The sequence below is a fragment of the Suricata suricatta genome, chromosome 1, assembly GCF_006229205.1.
Source record: "Suricata suricatta isolate VVHF042 chromosome 1, meerkat_22Aug2017_6uvM2_HiC, whole genome shotgun sequence".
NCBI classification, from domain to species: Eukaryota; Metazoa; Chordata; class Mammalia; order Carnivora; family Herpestidae; genus Suricata; species Suricata suricatta.
Window position 1 is genome coordinate 31,958,195 of NC_043700.1, and position 24,926 is coordinate 31,983,120.

The 24,926-nt window shown below is 39.2% G+C and overlaps 1 protein-coding gene across 1 annotated transcript in view; it reads left to right on the forward strand.

The window, feature by feature from the left end:
- KCNU1 (potassium calcium-activated channel subfamily U member 1) overlaps positions 1-24,926 on the forward strand; it is a 145,995-nt gene that overhangs the window by 102,777 nt on the left and 18,292 nt on the right. The window contains exons 20-22 of the mRNA XM_029937589.1: positions 16,198-16,294; positions 19,480-19,704; positions 21,061-21,247. Coding sequence (XP_029793449.1) covers positions 16,198-16,294; positions 19,480-19,704; positions 21,061-21,247 — 509 coding nt within the window. The remainder of the gene's footprint in view (positions 1-16,197; positions 16,295-19,479; positions 19,705-21,060; positions 21,248-24,926) is intronic.

Below are 24,926 nucleotides of genomic sequence, written 5' to 3' on the forward strand. Positions count from 1 at the left end.
TTGTCATTTTGTTGTTGAATTATAAAAGTTATTTATATGTTCCTGCTAAAGTTCCTTGTCAGATATATTATTTGCATATATTTTTCTCACTTTTTATGAGTTGTCTTTTCACTTTCTTCATGGACTCCTTTGAAGCACAAAGATTTCTAATTTAATGACATCCAAATTGTCTATATTTTCTTTTATTGCCTGTGTTCTTTGGTGTTATATCTAAGAAACTATTGGCTAATCCAAGGCTTTGAAGATTTATACCTGTGTTCTTCTAAGAGTTTAACTTTTTAGCTTTTACATTTAAGTCTTTGATCCAGTTTGAGTTAATATTTGTATAAGGTGTAAGGGAAGGGCCACCTTTATTCTACAAGTGGATATCCAGTTGTCACAGCAGTATTTATTGGGAATACTATTCTTTTACCCCATTTAATTATGTGGTTCCCTTTTAGAAAATGAATTAGCCACTAGTGAAAGGGTTCATATCTGGATTATTAATTCTATTCCATTGATCTATATGTCCATCCTTATGTCAAGACATAATGTCTTGATTAATGTATTTTGCAGTGAGCTGTGAAATCAGGAAGTGTGATTCCCCAACTTTGTTCTTTGTCTAGCTTGCTTTGGTTATTCTTAGTTCCTCAATTACCATATGAATTTTAGGATCAGTTTGTCAGGTTATCCTAAAAAAGAATATAAAGCTAGAATTTTTTTTAAGTTTTCTTTTCTTTTTTCTTTTTGAGAGAGAGAGAGAGAGAGTGAGCTCACACAACCAGGGCAGGGGAGGAGGGAGAGTGAGAAAAGGAATCTTAAGCAGGCTCCATGTCCATAGCACAATACAGGGCTCAATCTCACAACCACAAGATCATGACCTGAGCCAAGATCAAGAATCAGAGGCTTACCTGACTAAGTCACACAGGCATCCCTATAGCTAGAATTTTGACAGAGATGGGTAAAAACTTCAAATGAATTCAGAGAGTATTGCCATTTTAACAATACTTAGTCCTTCAATCCATGAACATGGGATGTCTTTCTATATCTTTAATATCTTTCAACAAAATTTTGCAGCATTCTTTATATGACTTCTGGATGTCTTTTGTTAAATTTATTTCTGAGTAAATTTTGGTGCTGTTATAAATGGAATTGTTTTCTTAATTTACTGTCAGATTGTTAATACAAATATCTTGGTTTGTTGATCTGTATCCTGAAAAGTTTTTAGTTTTAATAGATTTGTGTGTATGTGTTTGTTTCCTTAGGATTTTACATATAAATATAAGAATGTGTCATATACAGATAAAGTTACTTTTACTTCTGTTTGTCTTATCAGGATGTCCTTTCATTCTTTCCTTCCTTCCTTTCCTTGCTTTCCTTTCCTTCCTTCCTTCCTTCCTACCTTCCTTCCTTCTTTCCTTCCTTTCTTCCTTGATTGCCCTTGGTAGAACCCCCAGTACAATGTTGAATAGAAACAGCAGGAGTTTAAAAGTTTTGTCTTGTGCCAATCACATCATTTTGTCTTGTGCCAATCACATCTTTTTGTTTTTCCTGGCATTTAAGATTTTCTCTTTGCCTTTGGCCTTCAAAGTTTGATTATAATGTAAATATTATCCTGCTAGGAGAATGTTGAGCTTTTCAGACATGTAGATTAAGGCTTTCATCTAAATTGGGAAGTGTTTGGTGATTATTCATTCAAATATTCTTTCTGCCTCTTTCTATTCTCTCTTTCTGAAGTTCTCATGTGTAAGTTGGTAATTTGATATTCTAGTTTTCTGAATCTCTTTTCATATTTCTTCATTTTCCCCCTATTCTTTATATTAATAGTCTCCATTGACCTATATTCAAGTTTGTTGATTTAGGTCTCATATCTCTTGTTATTTTCTACCCCCCCCCCTAAAAAACCAACAAATAATCTGATTAAAAATGGGCAGAAGACACAAAAAGACATTTCTCCAAAGAAAACACATAGATGGCTAACAGACATATAAATAGATGCTCTACATTACTCATAATATCAGGGAGATGCAGATCAAAACCATAATGAGATATTACTTCACACCTGTGAGAATGGGGAAAATCAAAAACACAAGGATCAACAAGTGTTGGTGAGGATATGATAAAAAAGGAACCTTCATTCACTGGTGGCAGGAATGCAAACTGGTACTAGCCACTATGGAAAACAGTGTGGATATTCCTCAAAAACTTAAAAATAGAACTACATCTGATCCCGGAATTGCACAATAGGGTATTTACCCAAAAAATATGAAAACACTAATTATAAGTAAATATGCACCCTATGTTTATTGTAGCATTATTTATAATAGCCAAACTATGGAAGCAGCTCAAGTGTCTTATCAGTAGATGAGTAGATGAATAAGATGTGGTATATGTACAATGGAATGTTACTAAACCATAAAAAAGAATGAAATCTTGCCATTTGCAACAACATAGATGGATAAAAAGGTATAACACTAAATGGAATAGAGAAAGACAAATACCATAAAATTTCACTCACATGTGAAATTTAACAAACACAGCAAATGAACAATGAAAAAGAAGAGACAAATCAAAAAACAAACTTAACTATAGAGAACAAACTGGTGGTTACCAGAGGGGCGGTAGGTGCAGAGTGGGTTAAATAGGTGATGGGGATTGAGAGTACACTTATCATGATGAGCACTGAGTAATGTATAGAATTGTTGAATCATTATACTGTGCACCTAAAACTAATATAACACTGTATGTTAACTATACTGGAATTAAAAAAAAACTTAAAAATATTTTTTCAGTTATTAAACTTTTCAACTCCAGAATTTCTATTTGGTTTTTATTTTCTATCTCTTGATTGATATTCTATATATGGTGAACATTGTTCTCATAATTTTCTTTAGTTCTTTAGACATGGTTTCCTCATTTTTTAAATTGTATTTATGATAGCTGTTTAAAAATATTTGCCTAGTAAGTCCTGGATCTGAGCTTCTACAGGGACAGTTTCTATCTACGGCTTTCTTGCTATGTATGGTCCATACTTTCTTGATATTGGTGTCTCCTAATACCTTGTTAAAAGCCACATGTTCTTAATAATAGAAAGTGGTGACTCTAGAAATTATTTCCCTCCCTCACCTTAGAGTTTGCTGTTGGTGTTCCTGTTGTTTGATTGTCTCATAACTTTTCTGAAAGAATTCTTTACAGTCTGTATTCTCTGTGGTATTTTGATACTGAAGTCTTTACACACTCAGCATTCAGGTTAGCTAATGATTGCACTGAGATTCACTTAAATGCTTCAAACCAATAAATCTCTCCACCTTTGCCAAGGGGCTCTGTGTGTAGCTGAGGAGTGCCTTCAACACCCTAGCAGTTTACATCTCTGTCTTAGCCTTCACTTCTTGTTTGTGTAGACTTTCAAGGGCAGCCACACGTAAGAGATTAGGGATGTCTTAGGTCTCTTGGGCATCATGCACACAGCCATGTACATGCATGTGTTTCCTTTTAGATTCCTAGAATGAATAAATTAAAGCTTTTCAAGCTCCCATGGAGTCCCCGTTCTCCAGCTTTGCCATTTAAGGGTTGTTGTTTTTTTGTGTGTGTGGTTTTGTTTGTTTGTTTGTTTGTTTTGCTCTCCTTTTGTTTGTTACACTGTTATCTTTTCCTTGTAGTTTTAAGCAACTGCTACTCACCAGTTTAGGAAAATCCTCCAGGAGTACTAGCTGTTCCCACTGAGGAAGCTCCAAACCAGGCATATGAAGACAGGCCTTTATTTGTGGCTGGGTATCTCCAGGGAATGGCCATAAAACTGAAAAAAAAAGACATTTTATATGAGACTTTTGAGGAGCTCAAGATCCATCCTTCCCCTTCCAGTGGCTGCTAGACTGCTGATTTTTGTGGTTACTGAGATTGTGAGGCTGTTGGATTCTAAAGCTACTACAGAGCTGGGAAGAGGGGAATGAGAATAAGGCAAGTTAAATGCACAAATTCACTGTTTTCTACAAGACTCTGCCATTTTCCTTTAATTAAACACTCCTTAATTACTTTAAGATGCTGTTTAATTTCCAGAATTCTGAAAAAAGTTGAACTTGGAAATTTCTGTCCATATTCTATTGCTTTTATGAAACAGTAGATTTTTAGAGGTCCTACTGCCATTCTAGAAGTACTTCTTCACCATGGTTTCTTTCTCTAGTTTGTTTTTTATCTTTGTATTAAAATTTTCATGAAATTTTAAGCTGATATAAACCATCATTTTGCAGCAACTCCTCTCTTCAACAGCAATTCACCACTTTTAATCTGCAAATCAAAAACCCAGACATTTTAGAATTATAGATAAGCATGTACAAATGTAACATTAACAAATGCCATAGGGGCTCTGTGATATCTTTGGTCTGTGTAAAAGTTATTTTGTTTTAATTTTTTTAATTTTTTAAATGTTTTATTTATTTTTGAGAGACAGAGAGACAGCATGAGGTGGGGAGGGTCAGATAGAGAAGGGGACACAGAATTTGAAGCAGGCTCCAGGCTCTGAGCTAGCTGTCACCACAGAGCCTGACGTGGGGCTCAAACCCACAAACACCAAAATCATGACCTGAGGCAAAGCCACACGTTCAGCCAACTGAGCCACCCAGGCACCCCGTAAAAGTTATTTTAAAATGATGTCAGTATGTGTTCTAGATCAGGGGTCAGAAAATTATGGCCTTAGGGCCAAATCCAGCCTATCACTTATTTTTGTATGGCTTGAAATGGCAGGACAGTGTGTTTAATTTGCAGTGAGAGTATAGCCATGCCAAAAGAATGCAATATATGTTGCTATTATCAGATTAGGCACTTATTACAGTATTCCTTATTTCAGTAAAGCACTGGCTTAAGAAATTATAAAATTTAAAGAGACTAATCACAGCCGATTTGCACCCAAAGTTTGTTCATGAGTAGTTTATTTGGTAACCAAGCAAGAAAGTCATTTACTGAATACTAGTAGCCTTTCTGCAAAAACAGTTGCTTGAAGCATTGACTTTGGGAGCAATAACAGTAGTCATCTAAAAAATAAGCCAAATGATTTTGAGTGGTTTCTTCTGGCTCTTTGGGAGTTAACAAATGTTCCTGAAGCTGTCCAGTTGCTGTGTATTAAGGGAGCCAATGCTGAATTTGAAGTAACTGAAAAATTAGCCTCTGTGAGAGTCTGCATGGCACCAACTACCTGTGAAAATATCTTCAAAATAAGTTGAGAAAACACTAATCCAGTACAATCTGAAGAGGAACCTGCTAAGATGTCTTACAACTGATAATGGTAAAAAATACATGTGGAGCCCAAAAAAATCCTACTTAGAAAAATTTACAAAGCTTGTGAAATGCAAAGTGCGTAAATACTTTGGTTATTCATTGTATTATTCATAGCAGGCATTTTGTGGAAAATATTTGAATCATCATATTTGTTTGGACAAGAGTTTGTCAATGGTGGATTTCATTTGCTCTCGTGGACACTATTATTAGTGCTGTAAGTTTTTCTCAGGACTAAGTGTAACTGAGTATTTGGACTTGCCCTACCACAAAGTAGTTGAAGAGCTTTAGTAGTGAAAAGATTTAATGTGATTTTTTTAGCTCTGGGTCAAGACTGAAATTTTTCTGGAGAGCTGTCCTCAATCACTATCATAGAACAGTAAGTGGCTTCAAGACTTAGCATTCACTGTAGGTTTTATAATGTTTCTTAATGAAATCAGCATAAAATTAGAAGACAAAACAGAGCTCTCGTATGTGAACCATATTCTATATAAAGTCTTTACAATGATCATTCTTTGAATCACAAATAATGCCATACTACTTTATCCGCTTTCCATTATGTCAAAATTTACAGGAAGTTAGATCATCATCTGCACACAAGTTTGCAGCAGGCGTGCTTCCTGGTCTCAGTTCCAAGAGTGTTTTTTTGGTTTTGGTTTTGGTTCTGGGTTTGTTTTGGGGTTTTTTGGTTTTTTTTTTTTTTTTGGTTTTGGTTTTTTGGTTTTTTTTTTTAACTTGATGCAATGCAAAGGAAATTTCTACATTTTTAAGTTTATTGAACTATGCAGTTGAGGCATTCCCACCTAAACTTGCATTGTAAGTGATTGATCTGCCATGTAATCACCTGCCAAAAGACAAATATTGAGAGAAGAGTTTAATATAATTCTGTAAATGCCTTCTAAGTGATGCATATGCTCAATTAGAATCGTATGCTCATGGGGTACTATCAGTGTTTGGCAGTACCTATCTGTGTAAACAGACATTTTCAAGGATTATATATGTTAAGCCTTATTAGGGTCAGCATTAACATAAGAACATTTGCAATTAATTTCGATGACAGAGAACACTAACTATGAATGTCAATTATGGAAGATTCCTTTAAAAAGTTCTTTGTTTTGATTAGTCAATCTGTAATACAAAAAATATTTGTTATTATTATATTTTGAATACTATCAATGAGAGGTGGTGAAAATTTAATTTATCTCATATATAGACACCTGTATAATATCACTTTTGCCTCTTGGCCTGTGACATTTAATAGGCCTACTATCTGCCCAGCCACTTCACAGGAAAAAATGTGTCGATCCTGTTCTAGATGGATAAGTTGACCAGTATCTCATCAGAGGTCTGGAAGTAGTAGGTAAAGATTGATTTTAGGATAATTTCACATAGGCAATAATCCTCATCCCAAACTTACTAAAAGTTTTGAGGTTAAATTAAAAGGGTGTTGAAGAACTTGAAAAAGTAGGGAGGCAAATGATGAGTGCCCACCGAAAGAGCAATCTGACTCTTCAATGATATAATCTCAATTTTCCACTGAAATAATAGTAATGTAGAAGATTAAAGAATCAATGAGTAGAATAAAGTAACCATTAAGACACCTGAAACCTGGTGTGGTTCCTGTTAGACTTTTGCCCAGCATCCTGAGAGAGGATGCGGTGGGGAGAAGATTTCACTGAGTATGTAATTTCTTTATTCTTTCACAGAGTGATGATAGCCCAAGTATAACTTGAAATCTGTTCCCATGGAGATTTTGATATGGAGGAGAAAGAGATGATAGGAAGGAAGGTATTTATATTCTTTCAAAATAGTGAAGAAACTACTCATCACGAAGGCAGATATCATTTATATTTGTATTAAGTGTCTGTATAATTCTACACAGATGCTACTTTATTTTAATGTATAGCAGCCAGAAATTCTTAGCTGAAACCTTTGGCAATGCGCTATTTAGGGTCTTTTGTTTGGTCTGCGTGGGCAGCAGAGAGGGACGTGCGTGCACTTCTGCCTGTTGGGTGACCAGTGTTGGACCATTGGGTGGTCTTATCCCTGGTGTGAGATAGGGCAAGAAAGATACAAGGCAAAACTCACTTAGCAGCATGCACAGTGGTTCCATGGCACAGGAGACATTTAGGTAAGACATACAAAGGAGTTTTATTGCCTAAAGGTGTATGTATGTGCATGTGTTTGGTGGGGATTTTTAAATTATAGCAAAGTTGGGGCACCTGGATGGCTCAGGAGGTTGGGGGTCCTACTTTAGCTCAGGTCATGATATCCCAGCTCGTGGGTCCGAGCCCTGCTCTCTGTGCTGACAACTCAGAGCCTGGAGTCTGCTTCATATTCTGTGTCTCATTCTCTCTCTGTCCCTCCCCTTCTCACTCTGTCTCTCTCTCAAAATAAATAAACATTAAAAAATTTTCTTAATTTAAATTACAGCAAAATTCCCAGAAAGTTTATAGGATCATTCTTTTCTCTCCTCTCTCTCTCTCTCTTTCTCTCCCCCCCCCCCCCCCCGCCCTTTCCTCCTACCCTCCTCTCCCTCCTCTAAAAGACTGTAACTAAGTAAAGAATATTGGAAAGTTCCTTCTGGAGCTTAAAAGCAGTACAGGTAAGAGCGGAGCATCCAGATGGTTTCTTGATGCAACAGGCCTTGTCTTCAGGAAATCCAGATGTGAATGTTACCTTTATAAAGTCACATGTAAGAAAAATTAAGGACTTGATGTGCTGCAGAAACTTAATTTCAAATTAGAGGGGCACAGAACAAGAGGAACATTCTACTTCTTTCCTCCTTCATTCTCATTCATCTTTTAACTTAAAGAGCTAAAACATAGGGAACTTCTAGGAGAGTGCTTGTGACCTCCCGCCTTGTTAAGGCCATCTCACCCTGCAGATCACCTTCTACATCCCCCATGCGTGAAAAAAACCCAAAAACCCTGACTCTATCTTTCATCCCTAATAACAGCCCCGCTTTAATCACTTCTTCTTGGTAAAGAACACTAACCACAGCCTTTTCCCTTCCCCCAGAGGCTCCTACTTCTAACTTTTCACCTTTAATCAAGGCATGCCACTTAAAAAAATAGCCATCATGTAGTCCATTGAGCAGAAGGAGGGCCCCATGTCATGAGTGATCCCAAGTGGCTCCCACCGCCATTATCTCCATTGCTTCTTGACAGGTCACTGGTGCTAAGTAAAATGTTACAACTCTCAGGTTGCCTTTATTCAACAGCCTTCCCTCCAGTGATGGCTTCCAGATGGGAGTAAATTTTGAAAGCCTGTGGCCCTCAACACATCATTAGGTCCTTTCAGGGTTTCCAAAAATCTGTAGTCCCCAGCACGCTAATAATCTCTCTCCTTGTTGACATTCAGCAACAGGAATGTTAGAGAACCGAAGGAATGTAAATAAGAAGACTTCACAGATAACTTCCCATTTAAAAAAGAAAATCCAATAGCGTTCATGTAACCTGAAATTATTTTGGTTTCCTCTGCACAGCTTGTATCTTTCAATTTGATAGCCCTCCCCCACCTCACACAACACATGCACACAAGCACGCACACACACACCAGTAACATTTTGATGGATGCTATTTTTTCTTGTCCTAATTTCTTCAGTGGCAGAGGGAGGCTGCTATTATTATTGATAATTGCCCAGACCAAGCTTCTCACCCAATGCATGAGGAAATCGTTTCTGTCACGCTAATCTCTGACCCAGGCTCAATCCCATAAAACCTTAGAAAGTGTATAAATACAATGAAAAATTAGCTAGTTTTCAGATATTTCAAATTCCTCCTTCCTACCTCCATATACCACCAAAAAAGCAAAGACCTTTGCCAGAAATTCTCATTTGCTTCAGTAGTGGGTGTTAGGATCAAAAGTATCAGTAACTGACTTGATCATTCAGTTCCTAGTCCACTGAGCAGACAAGACTATATCCCGAACTCAGGAAAATATTTTTCATTTGTGTCCACCTCTGTGTTTAGTATGTCATTTGATATTTAGAAGGTGTTGGGAAGGGTGGGAAAGATCACCTAAAAATACAGCTTCATGCTGCAAAGATTGGCTGTGGAGACTCTTCATCTGAGATGTGAGGTTTGCCCTGAGCCCCAGGCTCCTCTACTCATGGCACAAACTCCAGCCTTTATTAAAGGTACCTGCTGCTTTGGGTCATGCCTCATTTGTGCTCAAATTGTAGGAAATCCCAAATGCAATATCCATAAAATATAAAGGGATTTAAATGAGGGTCTGTCTGGGGAGTGGGTGAGCAAGAGGGAAACTGTCTTTTTTTTTTTTTATCTTTCTCCTTGATCTCTGTCTGGTAACAATTTAAATTCTGAGGTGCCTGCATGTATATTTTCACAGAAAATGCTGTGCAGAAAGCTGTCAGTTTATACCCATCAGAAATAAAGCAAAGCTTAACAGAGAGATGCTCAAATGAGAGCTCAGATGTGGGTTTATCTACTGGAAGCACCGTCTTATTATTGCCCTCACCTGGTCTGGGACCACTCTGACCTCATGTCTAATTTCTAAGCAAGACAGTGGGAAAAAATGTCTTTGTGGAGATTTTAAATTGTAAACATTGAAAACAGAGGCCATGGATTTGATAGACTCCATCTGTAAGGCAGCACTTAAAGGCAAACAGAACACTATTCACAGCTGATTTGGCTTACATTAGAACACAGTTTATATTCTCCTATGTAGACTCAAAAAAGACTACACTGAGTACAATGATATCCTGAATTTTATTATATCTTCTCCTTAAAATACCATTCACAGATTTTTAAAAATAGCACACCTATAATCTTTACTATTAAAGTTTATAATACTACCATGATTTCTTATGCAACGAATCAAGAGACAGGACTCAGAGGAGAAGAGGTTCAAGATAGAATTCACTGGAACCTACTTGCCTTAAAACATAAAGGGGCTCTGACCACCCAACTGTCTTTCCTTCCATTGAGCATCAACCAAATCTACCTATAGGCAAAGAGGTGGGTTTTCTGGGCGTAGTGTTTCAAGGGTTTTATTCTCCCCTCCCTTTTCCTTCCTCCCAAGGAGCTTTTTCCCATTCTGGTAGGAGAGGTCCGGTTTTAGTGCTGAAAGTCTCCCGTCCTGGGAAACTCCACTCCTGAACACAGTGGCAGCCACTCCCCTCCTTTCCTAGGGTTTCCCACAAGGCGACCAAGATGGCATGATGCTCTAGAGACAACCAGCCTGCTGCCACGTACAAACTATCCCACGAGATTTCATGGCAGGTTTTCTTGCACTTTACCTAGTAGGAAACATGTCATGGCAAGGACATCCGGTCAAGCTGGTGGGTAAGGCGCAGAGCCTGGAGCACACTCCGCCTTTCTCATGGAAAAGGAAGTGATCCCAGAGGCCTTTCTGACTAGGATGGGGGATTGTGCTCTCCTCCTTCCTGGGCTCCTTAAGTGGTTTCTTGGTCCCAAAAGTTTCTGAGACCTCATGGGGCCCCTTTTACATTGGCTCATACATAGGTACCTAGGGGAAATGGGCTGTAAAAAATGATCCATATTTGTAAACCTTAAGTTTCCCTCCAAGGTAAAAAATAATGCCTTTTTATGAATTAGTGGCAACCAGGTGAAACCCAGAAAAATTAAATCATAACATGGCCATAAAGGCTTATATTCGGAAGTTTGACTCTAGCACGTGTGTAGTATGTATAAATGTGTGCAAGACAGAGGGAGAAAGGCACAGGATAGATGGGAAGCACTGGGTATACAACTTGGCCCCCACATTCCCAAATTTTAGGTGGTTGTCTTTTTCCTAGAACATGAAAGGTGGTAGTCAGAATTGACAAGCCCTTAGTATTTTCAGATTAAGTATAAACTGAATCACCTTGCCACTATACACGCAGTCATCAGAGAGAAGGCAGCTGTAGCCTTCAAGATACAAAATTCTGGGGCACCTGGGTGGCTCAGTTGGTTGAACGTCCGACTTCAGCTCAGGTCATGATCTCACAGTTCATGGGTTCGAGCCCCGCGTCAGGCTCTGTGCTGACAGCTGAGCATGGAGCCAGCTTCCAATTCTGTGTGTCCCTCTCTCTCGGCCCCTCCCTTGCTCATGATCTGTCTCTCTCTGTCTTTCAAAAATAAATGTTAAAGTTTTTTTAAAAAAGATACAAAATCCTTAATGGCACCAAAGTGATCCTGGGACAGAAGATTTTCCCTCCATTTTTGGTGGGAACTTGATCACTACCTTGAAGGTACAGTTTCAGTGGATTTTTCCAAAGATTCCAAGAGGGGCACTGAAACTCTTGAGCACACTGGCACATTCCTCCCCATTCCTTCCCAACGCTTGGCCAAGGGACTTGTCATTACTACACTAGGCCTTTGAAACTTGTTATTTTAGTTTAACTCAAGCCTTGAGCAAAAAACACATTGTTCTGCACCAAGGCCAGAAAACTCTTTCCTAAGAATTTACAAGCCACCTATAGAGTTTTAAAAAGGCTTCAAATAGAATGGTTACATGCCAGAGTTTCCCCAACACGTCCAAAAATGTGGCCTGCAAAAGAGAGAAAAAAGAGAAACGTTGATGCCTTTTAAACTGTACAATAGATACTGTGAACAGTGGAGGATATCATTCGCTGGTAGATAGTCTTCAGGAACAATCTGAGTCAAGTCTGTAAATTGGATGAAGTAAGGACAGCAGACTTCTAGTCTTGGAAACTGTTTCCTGACCTGGCACTGAAGCCTACCCCACCTTAACAGAGGATTTCCTACATGGTTTTATCTCTCCCTTCCATCAGATGCCACCATTGGAAACTGACGGCACATGGTCCTTAGCTTCTCTTTTCCTTTAAGTGATAGGATTCTCATAGGATAAGTTACTATGGACATGGAAGAATAAATATACTCTCCAGAACGGTTCCAGAAAGCAGAGAGGAAAGAGCCTGCCTTCCTTAGCTGGGACATGTTCAAGCTTGTACTCACAAGACAATGGGCTTCATGCATATGAAAGTGACCCCCGTCTTCCCCCCCCCCCCCCGGAAGGCAGTCGTCAGCAAGGAAGGCTGGAGCCTCCATCACGTGCTGCCTTGGACATCCACCAGGCTGGCTACAAGAGCTGTTCTTGCCCAGCACACTAGACCGATCAGCCTCTGAATATGGAAGTCAGAGACCTGACTCTCAGGAGATTTCAGGGCTTGATGCTTTCTGGATGTTCCCAGGTGGAAGTATTCTCCTTTGCTTGGACAAAGAGAAGCCCATCTTGTGACCAGTGAGCTACCCTACCCTCATCCCAAACATGTCCTGCTGAGGGCTCTCTCAGGGAGCTCCTACCGTATTTCTTGCCAGTCTCTCCTATACAGAAAGTCCTTCACCCTGCAAACTTCTGCCTCTGGTTAGGATGTGGCTTTTCCTTTTTGCCCTGAATGACCCAGATGGTGATCTGTGGCCCCTTTTTCCTCCAATGCATCAACCTTTATGTTCTGATCTTCATTTCCTAGTTATAAGACTGCTAGTGCTGCACATTCCCATAGGTGATTTATTATTCTCTTTAGGAAGGTATATTTCTGCAAGGATCATGTCATTTGCAAGGCATACGGCAGAAGAGAGCTTTAGTTAAGGGATGGTGAAATAAGTTGCATCAGGTTTTGCTTGGCAAGGACACCAGATGGATGCCTTTGTGATGAAGTGGGTCTCCTCCAGCCTTTTCTTTTAAGCAGGTCTCCAACAGGTGTTTCCTCTAAGGCATATCTGTTTTCCATAACATCAGAATGAAGAAAGATGTTGTCTGTGACAGCTTGTGTACATAGATCATGCTTTTATTATGTTGAAAAGTATACAGTGATTGATTTGGTATCCCCAGTCAAGCTAAAATGTGCTGGGGAAAAGATTATTCTCCATTTGCCAAAAGGGCATTTCATTTCCAGACCAGGAGTCCTCATTCATTATAGGGATGGAGGAAAGGGCAGGAAGAGGGAGAAGGAGGGAAAAAGTGAAAAGGCTGAAGAAAATGTCCAGAAGGAAAGTAGTCTTGAGTGCAGAGAGTGAAGAGCAGGAAGCCACCTCCCTGAAGGTAACTTGGGTATATAATACATCAGTATCGGAGGGCTGGTGTCTAGGAAACTACACATGGAGAGAAGAGTAGGTTCTGTGAATGAGTAACATAGCCAGTTCTCCAGACCCCAGTAAAAATCAAAAATAGACTCAGGTCTTAGGTGTGTCACCTAGTGAGTTTCTTTAACACGCTTGGCACAAAGCTGTCACCACAGTCCTGTCTAGTGCCATTAAGAAAGCCTGTATGGCCCTTAGAATTTGGGGTCCAAAATTCTGGACCAAAAGGCATGTTGATTTGAAAAAACAAGGTAACCCATTTTGGTCACACTGACCTTGAGGCTTACATTGCAACATCCTCTGGCTAGGTAAATGACTAGATCCACTAAGTTTATAGGGAGGTCTTAAATGGGGAGGAAGATAAAGGATTGTCCCTCAGCCTTGGCCAGTCTCATTAAAACAATAAGCTCTTAACTTTCCAAACCCTATTCCCAGGTCAGCTCCTCTCTCTGGGTCTCTGACACTTAATAACTGACAATCTTAAGTAAGTTCCTTTGTCTGAAAAATTATGACTTAAGATAGCAATTTAGAAACCAACTTGGTTACAGAGATCAAAACTGCTTGATATTATCTTACAGGCTGAGTCTTTGGACCAGGTGTTAAAAGCTGTATTAATTCACAGAATGAAAAAAAAAAAAAACACCTCACCTGCAGCACAGAGTGCAATATGTTGGGTTTCTCCCAGGATGTTTAGTAGAACCTCACAGGAGAGGCTGAAACCTACCATGTGACATTGTACAGCATGTTCCAAAAGGTGTCTCAAGAGATTATGACAGGTTATTTTTAAGGAAGTAAATTAATATGTCAAATAAGTACATGGTAAACATGTGTGTGATCTAATACGTATGTGAAACACTGGATTATATAAATTTTAAGGGATTTCTTTTTTGCAAGACTTTTCTGAACCTTTCATACTCAAAGGCACAGCGTGAGTCTCAAAGAGGGGACATCTTTCTCAAACGTTATTTGACTGCAGAAAGCATTTCCTCATGACTTCTCCAGTTACTGCAATTCCATAAAACATGTTTTTTTAGAAAAGGCATTTCTGTCCGAATAGGATGGATGGATGCGGTGGTAACAAGCACAGACTCTTAGTGGCTTAACACAACAAAGGTGGATTTCTTTTTCACCTGCCACGTCCAACACAGGTCAGTGAGGCCAGGGCACTCTTCCACCTGGGCGTTCATGTTGTCAGGCTGGTCTTTGCAGCAGGTTAAGAGAGAGCCCAAAGAATCACACGTGTCACAACATCAGTCACCACTTCTCACTTTTCATTGGTCAGAACTGGTCATGTGACCCCACAGCTGCCTCTACCTAAGGAAGGAAAAGGAAATCGGGTATTCTGAGCACCAGTTACCTTACCCTTAGCAGTATATTCAAACAGCCAGCTGTACCATTTATTAGCACTTTGACTTTTATCCATAAAACAAGGAGTGGTCTTTAAAGTCTCTGGCAGAGACTACAATGATCATTAAGTATTTCAATTCATCCTATGCTCCTCAACCCCCTTTAAGGTATCAGGAGCCATGTGACTAGGTTTGGCCAATGGAATGTAAGCAAAAATGATGCATGTCAGTTTGGGCCAAAGCAATTAATGCCCAGTCTTGGGATACCTGGGTGGCTCAGGAGGTTAAGCATCCGCCTTTGGTTCAGGTCATGATCTCGTGCCTTGTGACTTTGAGATTCATATCAGGCTCTGTGCTGACAGCTCAGAGTCTGGATCCTGCTTCAGATTTTGTGTCTCCCTCTTTCTCTACCCCTCCATGGCTCACACTCTTATCTCTCTCCTTCAAAACTAAATAAAACATTAACAAACATTTTAAGCCCAGTCTTGATTCTCCAGTCCTTTTCTCTCCTTTGCTTTAATGACTGAGGAGGATATGAGTTCCAGGTGTCTGAGCCTAAGACAGTATAGCCTCTGCACCCTTAAAGCCCTGAGTGGCTGCACGGAGCACAGACACTTATTTACTCAAGGAAAATACATAGCATGAGCAAGAACCTGTGTTATGTTCAGCCCTTGGAATTTTGAGGTTATTTCTGCAGACTAAGCCTTGATTCTCCTGACTCAAATAGGTTCTTTCAACTCCGAACTTTCTGTGCTTCCAGAAAGGTTTCCTCTCTTCTCTACTGAGCAAATATGCATTCCTTTGGATGTGATGAGATTTTTCGAAAGATCACCTAACGCTTTCAGTGGTTGAACATATTACCTGACGAGCATTGTATACAGCTCCAATGTGGGGTGATCACGTAGATGGCTTTGCCAAGACTTAAACCAAGACTAGAGCAGCATTTAGTCCGATGCAGGCCAGTGATGGAAGCTGTGAAGAATGCAAAACGCATGTAGTAAGTAAGGATGTTTCAGCAGGACCTCACATTCAATAGAGCCTCATACGCAAAGATACGGAAAAGAGAGGGGAGGAAAACAGGCCAAGGAAAGAGACAGCACACATGACTCAGTCTCACAGCCTTTTAAATTCTATATTCAGGTGCCCGAAACACCTCCCATGATTTCTCCAGTGACTACAGTAGCAAAATTAAGAGCAAAAATAACTACTTTCAAGGCACATAAAATGTAAGGTAAAAGGAGAGACTGATAGGTCTGTTAAATACACACACATGCATGTGCACACGTGTGCATGTACACACACACACACACACACACACATACACAAAAGGCTTAGTATGTCCTCAGCTGTGATACATGCTTGGTGTCTTGGTGTCCTTCAGACATGAATCTTTATTCTGGACTCTCACAGACCCAAGGTCACTCTCCTTGTGTTGTTTGCACTTTGCATTCAAGTTTCTAATGAGTTTGACATCTTGGCTTTGTTACACTAGTGCCCCAAATGTTCTCGGCTAACTCTCCATTCTCCCTACTTAGGCTTTTTCTGTATGAACCAGAATCGGGTTCTGAGCAGCTTGATGAGAGCGGCATGTTTCACTGGTGCAAAGCAATCGCTATCGACAGGGTGATTCTGGTAGGTGATCTTGCTCCGAATCTCAAATAAAATAAAGCTTCACCTAGGGAAAATAATGCCCCTTTACTAGTTATAAGCACCTGACATTTCTCTTTGTAAACTGAATTTCAAAGGAAAGACACATTCCTCACCGCCCATATGAATGGTATGCAGGGTAACAGATGTAGCATTTGACAAAGACTGTGTTGGGTTTGAAACAATTTAGATCCGATTGTTCAACTACTTCTTCCCTCTTTTAACAGTTTAGCTGAGTCAGTTATTTAGAATAATGTTCTCCTGACACTTCACTGTTTTGCTAGTAAATCTAATTAATTTAAATGCACTAGGGAAACCATTTACAAGAACTCTGATTTTTTTTAAAGTAAATAAACATTTTCCTAATTATTGGTTTTAAAGTTTGGATTTTCTATAGTGGCTTTTCTTAAAGCCTGCTGTACTTACCCTTAACACGTTAGTCAAGAGTGTCTCTCCCTGATGCACAACGTGGATGAATCTTAGTAGATATTAGAATCCTGTCCCTGTCTCTATTCTCTCAAGGAAAGGAAGTAACTCGAGTTACTGAAACACCAGCAACTAAGATGTAAAAAGTCTGTATCCTAATCCAGACTCTGACACCTGCTTTCTGGATCCTTATCTATTCTCATTTCCAGAGTTAGCATAATCTCAATGATTTACTTTGCAAGCAGCAGTTGGTAAATATAACTAATAAAAGTGATTATATGTTATATGAACCCTATATCATTTTTTCAACTATGACTAATTGATAATTATCTCTTTTTCTTGCTTTCTGAAAGTAGTTCAGTTCACTTTATTTTCTGTTACACACACACACACACACACACACACACACACACCGAGTCCTTGGGCTTGGTACCAGTGTCCTGACAGAATATGTTCCAATTTTTGCAAAAGCCTGATCAATCATTTGATCAGAAGCACACAATTGTCAGAGCTGTCATATCAACTGGGACACTATTAGGGTAGCTGCTGAAATTCACCATTTTAGCAATGATGTCTTATTCTACACTAAACAAAATAAACTCCGTTGAGCAGGAAGCTAAACATGTTTTCAGTGGGAGGGAAATCATTAGAAAGGTCGAGAAGTTGGTTGCAGATGGAGGCATCCTCGAGACCAAGAAATAGAAATAGCAGATGTTTTACCATACCATATTTCTTAAGGACAGAGACAGGGTGCTGTGATATCTCCTTTCCAACACTTGCTGTAAAATATAGTTCAGAACACCAGCTAAGTCTTTTGAGAAGTTTAAAAGGGCTTCTAGTTTAAGAAATCCTAAGATTTTGAAACTTGTGACCATAGAGGAGAAATGTCCATCCTGCAGAATTCAAAGGGGGCTTTGATTTTGGTTTGGATTGCACAAGGATCAAGTGGAAGTGTTCAATTTACGTTGCTTTGAACAAATAGTACATCCTCTGCCTCCCCCCATGGCCGCCATCTTTCTCAATTGGGAGACAGTTTTGTGCCACAGTTTGTTGGAGAAATTGCCTCTCTAGCTGTGCCCATTAATGCACTCTGCCATGTATCTTGTTTCTAATTGTTTAGTTCTACTCAGAAAAGTGATAGTTGGACTTCAGGCATGTTACATTAAATTCCGTTAGAGGCTTCATTATTCAAGTTACAACTAATCGGATTAGTGAGAGACAATTATTTAATAGATTTGGTTAAGATTCACATCACTCTCTAGGAGGCTCGCCAGACAAGTAGCTTTATTTCCCCTCACAGGGCAATTCCCTCTGAAAAGAGAGTATTTCCTCATATATGCTAATTTGACAAACTAATTGTGGAGATGTCAGATGTTACTTATTTATCTGGTTAGATTTTATCAGCCCCTGTTTCGAAGAAGCTCGTCATTTAACCCAGCTAAGGATGGGCATAGGGACGATGATATATCCATTAGGTATTCTGACTCATCATGTGCAGATACAGTGCTTTTAAATGCATTTAATTTGTTCTACCAGCTTCCAAGAGTCCTTCTCTGAAACTCTAGGATTCAATAAGATTCAGAGTTGATTAATAGGTATTGAACAACAACTAATGAGTTGAGCATTATATTTTCCATATATGATTTAATTTCCACAACAGAATTCACTTTTGTTTTTAAACCATTTAAACTTACAGAGATTGAGGGGAAGGGGGTTAACCTAGTTTGTTCATAGTCATACAATAGAATACGGAATCAGGCCTTCTTCCAGATTCAGTGCCCCTTCCAGCCCATCCCAGCACCGCTAGAGAAAACCTGGACTCACTCCCTGGAAGAAATCAGACAAAGGCTTAAAATGAGTTTCCTACAGGAATATCATCTCTCTCTTTTTAAAAAAGTTAAATTTATCATTCTTAAAATTCTCTTTGAATGTGGGGGAAACCTAACCTAAATGTTTTTCATGTATATTATTATTTTCAACTTAGAGGCATAAAAGAAACATTTACCACTGGTGATGCTGATGGTAGTATGGGACATGTATAAGCTGATGGTAGACATGGGACTCATTCCATTGAGTTCAAATGGAATTTTTGTGATCTTTTTATTTCTTTTGTGCACTTTGCAGATGAATGTCCTCAATTCTGGAAAGCATCTGCTGAATCAGTTTGGTGTGTTAGGCTGAACCATATAAAATGACCAATATGCAATCACTTTTGACCCATGAAAAGGCAATTTCATATGTTCCAAACTAATGGATATTTTCGTATGTACAAAAATCCACTGAAAACTCCAGCGTGTTGTATAACCTGATGTGATTTTCAGGGCTCACTAGAAGACATAAATTTAGCAATTAAACTTGTAATGTTTTAGCTTTCCATTGAATCTCACTATAGCACATACAAGGCCAAAAACATGTAAGGAAAATAAAAGATGTATTCCCCATCTGGTTCTATGATGTCACACCTCAAGGAATGACATCAATCCAACTTTTAATTGATGCACTCCAGGCTAATTAAAGACTTTAAACAGTGGAATCAGAAGGAACTCTACAAAAAGATAAAAAGTAGAATTGCCCCTTGGCAGATAAATTCCATTTTTATGAGCAATTTGCAGACTTCTATTATCCTTGTTGAAAATACTCCTGTAGGTGTACCTAGAAGTGTTGGTATGAGGGGAAGGAGCCCTCTTTGAGAGACTCTCGGGTTGTTTCCAAAACTGACCAGACCGTGGCCTGCTTATGCTTAGAAACGAATGGACAGGTCGAAACATGAGTTTCACAACCATGTGATAGCGTGTGTCTTTGGAGATGCCCACTCAACACTGATGGGGCTGCGGAATTTTGTGATACCCTTGAGAGCCAGCAACTACACCCGGCAGGAGCTGAAGGACATCGTGTTCATCGGAAATTTGGAATACCTGAAGAGAGAATGGGTATTTCTCCGGAATTTCCCCCGGTTATACGTTCTTCCTGTAAGTGTCACATAAGAGTGAGTATTTATAATGACAATAGTGCTAATGGTGCTAACATTCATAATAATAATATAATAGCTTATAGTTGTATAGTGCTTACTATTCTAAGCATCGTACATGTATTAATTCATTTAACCCTCAAAAATAATCCTATGGGGTAGATTTTAAAGGTGTTGAACTTTGGGCACAGAGAGAGTAAGTAACCTGTCCAAGTTTATGCCACAGGTAGGTAGCCGAACTAAGATTTAAATCTAGACATTGTGGATCCTGGGTTTATGCTCAGGAGCTACTATGTGTTATATTTTATGTTTATTATCATGTTTTAGGGTCTTTATATAACTAAGAGTTTCTCTGCATTTCTGAATCTGATTCTGACTTAATAGCTACAGCTAATAGCTAGCCTTTTGCTTCAACTTTCCCATCTTTTCTGAAGACACATCTAGTCTAGAGCACATAATGCTACACAGTCCTTGATAGATGTATGAAAAGGAAGAATTCGGTTTATATTTCTAAGAAATGGATCCATTCTGCATATATGACATTGTGGTTGTAATTGTATTTGCTCTAAACCTTTTTGGGTCTGTATGCCATTGTATGCCACCCTTTCCCTGGATTAAAAAAATATATGGCAATGAGAAATGCACCAAAGCATGTAATTTTTTTTCTTGAAATGATGCGGCCGATAACTAATATTTTTCAAATTTCAAAAATGGTTCTGTTAAGGAACAAATTTCATTTGCCTTTTTAAAGGGACACCATAAAATTCTCTGCACTGCACCCTTATGTTAGGCCAGAGAAAGAAAGACAGGAAAAGGACCAGAAGTCTCCAGATCCAGCTAGTGTTAGGAATTGCCAGTATGCAAGTATAAGCTTCTTGAAGGTGGGATCACATCTATCCCTATTTCTTCACCAAACTTGGAAGGAAGCTACCATCACTATGCTAGCTAATCCAGAGAGTCATAGGAAAGTCAGCTACAAACAAATTTGTGGGGATGCAAAATTTGCCTTTAGATCCACAACTTCTTTCTCTGAATGTTTCCTGTTATCCCTATTTTGCTTCTCCTACTTGAGTCATCTGAACAGATGTCGGCTCTTCTCTCTCCATCCAGCTTTGGCTCATCCAGACTTGCTCTCAGGAAAGGGCCTTTGAGATTTAGTCATACTAAGATATTAATGATCAATGAAGATAAATATGTTCAAATATCAGGTAACTAAGTCTTAAAATCAAGTCAGTTGAGGCTGGAGAAGCTTTGGCTGAAAAATTGGCATCACCCACAAAAGTCTGTGTCACCATAAACCATGAGATAAATTCCCTCCATCTGAGAAGTCTCTCCTCTATGGGTTTTCTCTCATTAGGGATCTGCACTCTTTCCTGATGACCTCCGCGTGGCCAACATAGAGGAATGTTCCATGTGTGCTATCTTATCCTCCTCACCCAAGGCAGAGAGCAGCCCAGCTTTGGTAGACACAGAGACCATCATGGCCACCCTCAACATTGGATCACTGCGGATTATCAGCCCTTCCCATTTCCCTGAAGACCCACGTAAGAACAACTCCCTGACAGGAGGAGGCTAGAGAGAATGGAATAAAGAGAAAGAATTAACTCCTCTCTGAAGTACTTTGATCATGGGGAGGAGGAGAGATTGGACCTCTTCCTGCTCAGAGGATTCTGTAATGGAAGTAGCAGATAGTTCAGTTCTTGGGAATCCTAAGTCAAATGAAACTATTTCTATCTTCTAAATGGAATGCATGTAACACCGTTTTTCCATTTTAAGAAAAATCACTGAACTTCAAGTGCTGTTTTTGTTATTCAATATTAGTTAAGATAGAAATTGGCATATTATTATAATTAATAACATTTATTGGTAGTAGTAGTAGTCCTAGCAGTGGTAGCATAGTAGTAGTATTAATCCTCATTAGATCTTAGAGTTAAGTACTATTCCTAGTTTCATGTTTGAGAGAATGAAGGATAATTCTCTTCCTCTTTGAAGATGCTTTCAATATATGACTCATACAAGATTATCTCTAAGGTCCTTTCCAACTTCTATAGACTAAAAATGTTGTATTGCAGCTTCACCTTGGAAGGAAATGGTGAGAAGCAGGATCTGTTCAGAATGGGGATCAAGTCTTTTCCTCCTTTGTATTCCTCTTAATTCCTAGTACAACAGTGGTCACTTAGATGCTTACCACATACCCACTGAATTGAAACAAATGAGCCAGTAAGCTGGACTTTTGAGAGGTTCCCTTACATTTCACTCTACCCAAGTGTTTGAGGTAAATTCCCACTAAAAATTGTGGTTTCCTTTCTCCTCCCAAATGGAAAAAGGCTTATCTATTAATAGATTTCTGAAATTCACTACTAGACACTCGTGTTGATCCTCTGTTTCAGGATCAGGAATCAGTCCTCTAGCCAGGTAGCTTTTGACCACAGGTACTCCATTTTGCATGGAACCTCAGACATCAAAGGCATTGCAAGGCTTTCATGATTATAGTTGAGGATGAAAATGTTCATGAATCAAATTAGGAAACCCAAAGAACTCTCTCTGACTCCTAGGCACTGTTGCTAGGTGAGAAAATAAAAGGGTCTTGGGACAAAGGAATAAATGAGTAATCTAGCCTAATCTTTGGTAGGTGAACTGAGCCAGCTACCTGAGACACCCTCACTAGGCAATGAAAGCCCACTCAGCACCCAGAGCTACAGGGTGTTTTGCAAATCAGACTAATAACAAAGCACTTTATGAATATCGAATTGCCGTGGGAATCCAGACTGAGGATATATGAGCCATCTCTCTGCTGAGCAAATCTAAAAATGCTGCTGTGTTCTGCACATAAAACCTTAGCTTAGCAATTAGGCTCACTCAGATTTACACAAAATTTGTGTGGTGTGTGTGTGTGTGTGTGCGCGCGCACATGTGTACACCACACCTACAACTTTCCATAATTGGACACAGAGGAAGTATTCACTTTAAAGACAATGTCATCAACATACAAATGAAAATGCCCACTTATGCCTGAGATAAACTGATATCAGCCATCGAGTTAATCATCTGGGTGACATATCCTTTCTATCATCACTTTTACTTCATCTCTTATATAGGCTAGAAAGAGAGAAACCTATGGATTGAATTCTGCTTTCCTTTATTTCTAGTGATTTTTATCATTTTGCTTATTAATTCAACAAAACAATATTGATTTTGTATGATGTGCCATGTACTCTGTTACAGGCTAGACAAATGCCCTCAGGAGAAAGATTAATTGGTAGAAGGAGGTAAAGGCGTGAAAGAAAACGTTTGAAAGGAGACAGGGAAAAGGAAGGAATATCAGAGTATTTCAATTATTATGAAGTATGAGTATGTGCCTTCCCCAAAGATAAAATTACAAGTTTAGAGAGAAATGTATTGTTGGAGGGGCTTGCAAGGTTTTTTTTTAGGGATGTCATCATACCCAATTGTGGTGCCAGGAAATGGAGATCCGTACAGGCTCTACGTGCCACCTATCGAAGGTCAGCGAGTTTGCTTATCTGCTGCCTATAACATCAGTCAAGTCACATTATGAGCATCTATGAATAGCAAAGGATCATTACTCAGAAATTTCATCAGTTACTCTGGCATTTTAGGAATCTACCTGGAGTTTATATAGAGAAATTCCCAAGCCTCAAAGAAGCCTGTTTGGTTCTCTCTCTCATTCTTCCCATTTCATGTGAATACTGTTCTTGTACCATCCCAAAGAGGTAAAAATGGGAATATACACTTCCAAGAACTGACAGTATAAAGGACTGTGAAACTCTGCCAGGAGGCAGAAAACATCTGGCATGCTGAGCACCAAATAAGACTAGCCAATGGGCAGTTTGCTCCCCCTTCCTCTAGGACAGGGGTTTTCAACCAAGGGTAGTTCCTCCCCTCTACCCACCCAGAGGTCATCCAACAATATCTGGAGACAGTTTGGGTTGTCCCAACTTGATGGGATACTATTGGCATCTAGTGAGTAGAGGTCAGAGATACTGGTAGACACCCTACAATGCACAGGGCAGCCCTGCATAATTTTAAAAAATAATAATAATAACAAAAACCTTTTTGGCCCCAAATGTCAATAGTACCAATCAGAAACCTTGCCCTAGCATATCTGGTGAGACTTTTGTGGGACTAGCGGACTTTCCCACATCTTCACAGTCATGATAAACTTACATATGAAGTCCATCCAGGACCACCAAGGCTGTTCCATGCAGTGATTCACCAAAGGATGTTGGGGGTTGGGGATAGCCCAAGTGAGGACTTTCTGAAGGATCAGTAAGAACACCAGGTCTCCTGGACATTTCTGTGGGAAACTTCAGGTTTTCCAGTGACGCTCTAATTACTACCCTGTCACATCACGGGGAGAACAGGTTGGCAAACCTAGGTACTGAACTAAATAATCTGTGGCATAATCTAAACATATAATGGTAATTAAATCTGACAACTTAATATGCTACTGAAATTTAAATGTACAGTAGTAATCTGCAATTAAGCAATCTTTCGTAATAGCACCCTGCCAGACTGGAAGATTTCAGGTATAATACTGTATACTGTTACATAGCAAAAATATTGACAATTAGTGAAATATACCCGGGCTATGATCTGAAACATACTCCAATTAACCATTGCTTGACACAACAAGAGGGAGTTAAGGCAGAAATTCAGTTGCTGTCCTTCAGCTGGTGTCTGAATCAGTTATTTCAACTGATAGGCATATGTCTGCAGCCAGTAAGAACATTTGAGATCGAAGTATCTGACTATATATACTTAATTCACAGATTTGATAGGACTGTGGTAAAATCCTGATCTCTCTATAGTTTCCACTGCTCACAGCAGCCAGAGGGATCTTTTATAAATATTTAACAGATAATGTCAGTTCCCTACTTTAAGCCTAAATGGTGACCCAGCACAATTATAGAAAAGTCACACAGGGTCTTGCAGGCCAGTCAGGAGTTTGAATTTTCTTCTTCTTCATCTTATTTATACTGACTTTTTCCTGCCTTGTATCCTTTATCCCATTCCCTCTGCCTGGGTGGCTTTTTCCAATCCCTCAGGACTCCATTCCAACATTCAAGAGACCTCTCTTCAAACCCTATCTAAAGTCACCTTTCCCCAACAATTACTGGCTCCAAGTTAGTTTTTTTCTGAAGTACTCATCACTATCCAAAAATATTTTGTATTTGCAGCATGTAGAATATCACTGGGGCAGGG